This window comes from Trachymyrmex septentrionalis, unplaced genomic scaffold, assembly GCF_001594115.1.
Source record: "Trachymyrmex septentrionalis isolate Tsep2-gDNA-1 unplaced genomic scaffold, Tsep1.0 scaffold9, whole genome shotgun sequence".
In the NCBI taxonomy this organism is placed as follows: domain Eukaryota; kingdom Metazoa; phylum Arthropoda; class Insecta; order Hymenoptera; family Formicidae; genus Trachymyrmex; species Trachymyrmex septentrionalis.
The window spans coordinates 3,778,483-3,786,841 of NW_017306091.1; the positions used below are offsets into that span (position 1 = coordinate 3,778,483).

Genomic DNA, 8,359 nt, shown 5'->3' on the forward strand with positions numbered 1-8,359 from the left:
TTTCCATCTTTCTCTCTCGGACGATATTCATCGAATTATAATAACAATCGTTTGGAAACCGGTTCGTCTGAGAAAAGTCTCGCGCATTGTTGTTATTAATCGCGTTATAAACCGACCGAGATATTTTAAGGTCGCATGCGGGATCGTTTCGCGTGATCGCGATACGGCATGCAGGTTAAAATCTCGCGTAAGCAGGCACGCATCAGGTTCTCGCATATCGCGCGAAACACATCTCGGAACGGAAACCGTACGAGAATGTCGTAACACAACCGTTAACGAGTTTTCTTGATATTACGGTTCGTATCACTCCCAGCACGATTAGCCGTATCGCTATCAACAATGCGGCGTATTACTCCCGTAGTTCTCTTTCTATCAGTGCGTAATTCGAATAAGTGGAAAATGAGCTAAGGGATCTCCGGTTAATTGTCGACGATGGTGATGGATGCCATTTGGGATATTGTCTGGCCGTTTTGCCACGTCAGTTTTTCCACAACATTAATGTTGGAATGTATCAAGATATACAGATGTAAGATAACAGGATGCTTAAGACAGATTGTAACATTTCAGGTTGATGAGATTTTCTCTAGATTGCAATGTCGTACATCTACATGCGATCTCTATCCAGACAATGTATAACACCGCTTCAAAATGATTTTTAGTGATATAAGAATATGTGATGTGTAATTTATATAATATTTACTTGAATGAAAAAAAAAAAAGATAAACTCTACGGAAGATTATTTACATATTATTCTTTTTCAAATTCAAAGAGAGACAAATTGTTAGCATTCTTTTTCAGAATGATATCAAGTCGTCAGCGATTCACAAAATATGAACGACTGATTTCGGATTTTACACAATAACGTATTGTATAACGTTGACGAAATTATTGTTGTTACATTTTATACGAATTAGTTTATTAGAGAATGAAGTTCTTCAGAATTAATGTAAAGCGACATAAGCGAGTTGCGAATTTACACGTCACGCGTTGGAGATAAACACGAGGATCGTATTTTGCCCAGAAATGTGCGGAAGCACGTGCGATAAAAATAAAGCGAAACTGTACGCGATCAGCCATTTTTTTATAAAACTAAATTGAATGCTACGTCGTACTATCATAGCGTGATTGTGACAACTCTTTACACGATCAAATTTTCAATCATCGGTAACCAAATAAAAAAATTGCAATTACGCTAGAATTTATTGTTTGTCGTAGCCGTTTTGCAAAAAATTGGCGTGCAGCATTTGCTGTGGTATTACCGGAATAAAGGCGTTATTGTGTGATGTTAGTTAATTTCTAGATCAATTTCATCGAGAATAAAAATTCAGTGAGAATCACATAGATATATTACGGATCACTTTTCGTTATTGTGTTTCAGACAATAAATTCAGTAGCGTCCACGAGCGAAGACTCCACTTCAAAAGACGTATCGAATGGCCAAATTACGGTTACTTTGGCGGACAAGTAAGTCACCTTTCTTCTTTTTATGTCGATACTAAACTTTGTTATAGACGAGACAGAGAGATGGGGCGGGGGGGGGAACTCTCTCTCTCTCTCTCTCCCTTTCTCTCTCTGTCTCATTATTCCTTAATAATGAGAAGAAAACTTAGTGGGACTTCTAATAAAAAAAAATGTCACTCTGAAATTTACACTTAATGTCAGAATTCTCGGGGTCACAGATGCCTCGGGATCGATTAAAAACAATTTGTGTCGTGGATGTAGTAGAACGATGTCGCTCCACAGGCGCAATACTTGTAATTAATTTCCGAAGACTTAATATCCCCTGGGATGTTTCTGTCGAAGCATAATAAAACCAACTTCTGTGTAGCAAGCGAGAAAATATATGCGGCGCCTATAGGAGGCATCGTAACCGACCGGATGCGACAAATTGCGATTGTCGCGATTGATATCCTTTCACAATGCCGATACGTTCGCGCGGCCCATTTTTATTTCGTACAATAGAGAAAGTCGGATGAATTTTCTACTTTATAGTTATTACGTGTTGGCGACTGGTTGATTAATTTAATTGTCACCAATTAATTAATCCATCCTCGTCTTAATTGTTTCAGGGAATTGGAGACGAATTCTTTCTCCACCAAACTTAGCAACGGTACGATTCCCAAGGGATTAGGAAAAGAGGCGGACATCCGAGTGGAAAACACCTCGCAGGAGCGGAAGGACGCTTTGGAAAAGCAACACAGCTGCGAAGAGGCGAACCTCTTGGTAACGTAAACTTACAGTTTACTTTAGAAGTGTAGAAATACAAGGGGGAAAACAGTGTTTCGGTAATTTATTCTTCAAAAGACTTTAATATACGTGTAAACAAATTTAGTTTTTAATCAGAGGATAATTATTAAAGAGATATTAATCTTTAAATATCCGCAGTATCCGGCGTGTAACATTAAAATGTAACATTAAATGTAACATGATTAAATTTTCACAATGAATTTTGAAACATAAACAATTGGGAGAGTATACATAATATATAGGTACATAATATATACATCATATATTAATTAGCAAATATTTAATTATATTAAAACTGTAGATTTTTCCCTCACATGTTTTTCCCAACATTACGTTATGTCGACACTAATCGCTTGTCGCTTGCATAAGCAACATCCGTTGGATTTCTTAAGTAATTATTAAACAGTTTCCGGAATAGTAAATCACCATCGGTAGTTTATCACGCTTAATTGCCAACATTAGGCACGTTAAGTGGGAGTCTTCACGAGGCTATTGTTGTTTATTGTTCCGTAAAACGTTTCTCTGAATTAACCAGACAACAACCACGGTACTTTTCTTTATAAATATTTTCTCATATACGTTTATGCTAAATGAGAATTACGACTCTTTTTGTTAAACAATTTAACGTTAATTTTACGTTTTAACACATCAATAATCAGTTATGGAGATTGATGTATTGAATCAATCGGGTATGCATAGATCGATCGGATTATCAAATTGTGCATTTTGCTTCAAATTAATTCTTCATCTACAATACAACTGAAATTTTTCTGATTACCATCGATATTTTGATTGTATGATTTAGATAAATTTAAATCTATAAAAAAATAAGTAAATTACAATCCAAATTTTTTATCCGAATGATGATAAAAAGCTGCGATTAAATTTTCAGTCGCAAGAAGAACGAGAAAGTGAAAATAACGTCATATCGACTGAATCGTGTTAAAAAAAAAATGACATAAGTTCAGTCAATACGATATATCAAATTGACACATTAATTTGACTTTCTTGTTTGTCTTCGGGAGTTATCAGGATTTTATCAAATTTTTATATAATCTAGAACAATAAAAAAAAAAATTGATTCTTTCTCTCGAAGATCATGTTGCGACAACATGAATTTAAGTTTTGGAAATATAGCAAAATTTTTATCAGCTGCAAAGCAACAGCTAAAGTTAACTAAACGTCCGAGCGAGCTCAGGATGAAATCCGCTAACTGATCGAAGAGCCTGTAGATAAAAGATGTGATAAACTATATGGATGGTTCCGTGTGTCGATTCACGAAGACAAACTTGCGTCCGTTTGCCCGGTACAGCAACCGGTGCAGAGCGGAAGAATCGGGGAACGACGGTCGAGCAGCCCTTTCCAAAATGGTCGGACGGAAGTGCTGATTGGCGAACCGGAGGGCGGCCCGAGGTCGCCGCGGGGATCGACGTCTTCGGCGGTGAACGACGGCAATTTCCTGAATCCACCGGACGAGCGAGACGAACCAATTTGCAGGTAAGTACATTGGACTGTAAGCGCCGATCGGGGACGAACTTTTATGCCCCCGGTGTCCTCCAGGTTAGATCGACTTCTCGTCGTTGTAGCCACCGTCCTTTACGTTCCATCACGGGTCATCATGTAGCGTTCGTATGCGCCGTTATTCGTCGCTTAACTCACTAAACGATGACCATCCCCTTCGTCTTTATAGCCTGAGATAAAAGTTTTTATCGGCCGTTCTCTCGAAACCGCTCGTTAATATTATCGTTGCTTATTTGACCGCGTAATTGATCACGATTTGGAAATGAGACATAATTTAGTGCGAGCGAGTCACACTTGTTAATATTTTATTTCGGATAATCGCTTTTCCAATCGGGTTTTGTCATTTCGATGTTATCTAGTCTAATGTGTACGTCTCTCTTCGAGAGATGATCGTTTAAGAGAGTGATTCAATGAATTACTTGGATCTATATTGAATTACTCGTAGATCCCCGCGTTCTCTCTGCTTTACCGCGATAGCGAGGCATAAATTCAACCGATGTCCGTTGGATGTCGCCATCAACGTACTTGGAGTGCGATCTTTTAAAATTCCCAGAGGGATGACTGAGATCCGCACACGTATTTGGATTTAACAAACTCCATAACAAACTCCGTAACACTGCTAACGTTCGTACATTTATATACATCCACATACACAGTTTTATAAACGATAGCAATAAACGTTTGTGGAAAAGAAGAAGCAAGGTGCAATTTTATTTGAGAACACCAAAAAGAATAAGAACAAGACTGACAAGATATATACGTGGAGATGGAGCGAGATAGCTCATAGTAGGACAGTGGGAAGTCTAGAACTCATTTTTTTCATTATATTCCTTAATTAAAACCGGTTATGAGTCTCAGAAAAGTTACGAGTTCAGAATAAAAGCGAGGGAAAAAAAAAAAGAATGTGACACAGTTTTAGCAGCGGATCGTTTTTATTTTGCAATGCGATATTTCTCGGCGGTGCATCCAATGCCGCTTTTTCTTGTCAGTTGTCGCATTAGCATAGCGACTTTATTAAACACTGTTACATAAAGTTATTACTTGAAATATGTACGTTAAAATCTCACGTTACCTACACGATTGAATTTTTTAAATGCAATTCTATTACAACTATAAAAACGTTTCTCGAAATCTCACTTGGCTCCAATTTAAAAAAAAACAATTTTTCAAACTCACTCCGAAATGAAGTTAGTGTCCTACATTTCTACATTAGAAGAGGATTTTTCAAAGCGAATTCATTTTACACGTCGCTCGTAATAACCTAATAACATTCAGTTCCGAGGTATATATTGCGGAGAGGTACGTTCAACTCGATGTAAAAATGCGAGCGATTATCTGCGATCTGCGATCTACTACGGAGTAGTATAAGTGGGCTAATCTGAAATGCGCCTTAGAAGAGTGCGATCGTAGTGGAATCGATTCCACGGAGAGAGTCGCATCTCCGGTCGGTCGGTAGATCAAATATGCTCCTCTCTCTCTCTCTCTCTCTCTCTCCCGCAGATATAGAGATGGTCCGCTGGAATCTGCGGCGCGACTCGAGCACTTGGAAGTGCAGGCTGCCAGGCTCACTCGACGGAGTCACTTCGCCGGTATTTCACGCTCGCGACACACCCACCTGAACCGGTGTGAGTGCAGCCTAAACAATGCGTTTTCCAGCTCCTCGGTATGCAGCTCGGCAGAGCTCTCTGCCCCGCTAATCCTCCTTCTTCCTCTCTTCTTTTCTACCTTTGCTGAATTTCGCTCCCTCTCTTCCTCCCTCCCTCTTCTCTTTGTCTCTTTTCACCTGCAGCCCCTCACTTTCTCTCCTCTCCTCTTTCTCTCTTCTCTCCTTCGTGCATTCTAACGTGACACGAAATGGATACACGGCGGCGTAAGGCGGAGAGGAGAGAGAGAGAGAGAGAAAGAGAGAGAGAGAGAGAGAGATTTCTTTCAAGTGCGACGGCTCGGCACGAGTAGCTGGTGCTCGTACTCGTATACAAGCTTCTCTAATTTTCGCACAACGAACGAAGAAGTTTCGCTCCACCTACCGACTTCTTTTTTTTTCTTTTTCTCTTTTTTTTTTAGTCCTACGATTAATGCATCCTCTTTGTGCGAGAAGAGTGTATTATCTCGCGCGCTCAATGCTTTAGGAGTCATTTTGCTAAGGGCGATAAGAGTTCGTCTTCTTATTCGTTTTGTTATTCATCTTCCTGTTCTCCTTCTTTCACTTAATTCTTCTCCTTCGTGCTTCCCTCGAACGCGGGCTCTCTCGAAATGTAAATCTTTCGCAGGCTCCGCCGCATGACTGGTTCCCGTTGTTTCGCCCTCTCCCATAACTGCCCGCATTGTCCGCTTTTAATTCTCTAACTTAATAAACCGAACGCGCACCGTCGGAGGTTTGTCCTCGGCTCAGACAGTTAATACTTTACGACGCAGCACGCGTCGGAGCGGATGATGCGTTCGGGAGTGAAGGTAGACAATAATTAACACCGTGGATTATTAATGGTATGAGGGAAGTTTAACTTTTGGTATGAGGTGTAATAATGAAACACGTGTTGACGGATCCGTTCTAAAGCGAGCGGAACACCGTCGAATTTATTCACGAGCTTGCACCCAGGTGCGTCATATCGCTCAGGCGCGAATGAATGCGCCCTATCGACACGGGGGTACTTTCAAATGACGGAGAGGCCTGAATGGTCCGAAAATAAACTCGTGAAATGGTCACCACCGGTCTCTCGTAAACTCGTAGCCCGCAATCCTACGTAAAGAGTTCTACTATCGTTCTTCTTTGGAAAGAGACGAGATCGCGATCGGGAGGATCCCTCCCTCCCTCCCTCCCTCCTTCCTCCCTCCCCACCGCTCCTGTCCCGAGTGCCCTAGTTTCCCTGCTTTAAAGCAAGATGCATCTCATGCGAGACACGTCCTAAAAGCCCGTAGTTATTGCGGCTGACGCATTTTTTGGCATGCGTACAGAATTCCATTTGCGGAAGCCGGTTTTTTTTGCATTAGTATACATTGCAACGACCCAAATGCAATCCTCGCGCGCTTTTCCCCAAAGTCTTTTTTTCTCTTTTTTTTTTTATTTTTTTTAACCGCGCAATCGATATCCCCGGAAAATATTTTGTGATACTTTTTCCGACAAGACCCTGTCGCCTTGTTTAACGCCGTCAAAATGTTTAATGATAAAAAATGAGAAAAAAAAAATGCAAAACACAGAAGTATACAAAATTTGCGGTGATCCATTAAATTTATCACAAAGAGTTACAAGCCAATGTAACTCTTTTAGCGATAAATACCGTATGTACAGTACTCGTACTTCGTAATTTTATGTCCGTTATTCATATCCATGTCCGATATCGATTCGCTCCTTCGTAATCGATATCGTGCCCGGCAACTGCGTTTATGTTTATGCGCGTCCGGTTGGAACGGTGACATTTTTTCACGTCGTAGTAGCATTTGTATTGAACAGCTCACAATCAGCGATTGCCTTAAAAGAACGAACGTATTCGTGATCTATAAAGCCTCACCTTCGCCGAACGTATCGCGTTAAATCAGAGAGGTACACCCATTAATTAGAGCTATATATAATTATTCATATCACGTACATTTCCATGTAGATATCTTTTCCATGTATCAATTAAAGCTGGGCATCAATTTTATTTTACATCTACGTTTTTTTGGAAGTAGATAGAAATATTCTACAAAAATTCACGTACGTTCGATCAAACGTCAATTGATATTTATATCTCCTTTTTTTAGAAACAGATGGAAAATATTCTTATTTTAATATTTTGAACATTTCTAATAGAACCATCATTCCAATAACTCGACTTACAGAATCGTAATCTCTGATTAATTTGTGAAACGTTGACATTACATTTGATGGAGGACGATCTCTCAGCTTCAGATCTACCATTTCTGCAGTGACAATTACTGGAAGAGAGATTAAATAAAACAATTAACTATAGAAAAAGAACGAAAAAAGAATGATTAGCCGCGAGCATTATGAGTTTCGAACAAGAACAGACTCCGATCGTGGATTCGCGCGCGAAAACCATCGCGAACGGCGTGTACGCGACTGTTTTTCCGGGTCGCAAGAAAGGATGACAATCCGTGCGCGTACGTGCGAGATTGCCCTACGCACGGCCGATTTGCACGGCGTGGGGCAGGAGAAAGAGGCGAGCAAATTCGAAGCGCATTCCCCCCCCGTGATTGAACCGTGTTCCTACTGCCGGCATAACTGTAGCCAGAGCTATAGTACGTCTCGTTATAGCGTGCGCGCGTTCTCTACAATATTGCGGCCCGCTGTGTGTGACACAGCCGCGGAATACCGATTGCTCATTCTCCCATGGCGTTTCCTGTTCCGACCACGTATATCCCGCTTTCAAAATAAAAAAAAAAAAGAAAAAGAAGGAAAGAAAACAAGAAGAGAAATACATGCATACGTGCGGAAGGAGGAAGAGGATAGCGATGCGCGGATGGACGAAGCTGGAACGGTGCGGGAAGGTGGAACAGCGAGAGGAGAGAGAGAGAGAGAGTGAGAGAGAGAGAGTGAGAGAGAGAGGGGGGGGAGGGACGGATATAGGGAAGAGGATATAGGTGGTGCAACGT

The 8,359-nt window shown here is 40.7% G+C and overlaps 1 protein-coding gene across 2 annotated transcripts in view; it reads left to right on the forward strand.

The window, feature by feature from the left end:
* Positions 1–8,359, forward strand: part of LOC108755833 — a 72,083-nt gene that overhangs the window by 22,339 nt on the left and 41,385 nt on the right. For both annotated transcript variants that reach the window (XM_018499136.1, XM_018499135.1), the window contains 3 exons: positions 1,380–1,465; positions 2,071–2,224; positions 3,561–3,745. In XM_018499136.1, the coding sequence (XP_018354638.1) occupies positions 1,380–1,465; positions 2,071–2,224; positions 3,561–3,745 (425 nt within the window). The remainder of the gene's footprint in view (positions 1–1,379; positions 1,466–2,070; positions 2,225–3,560; positions 3,746–8,359) is intronic.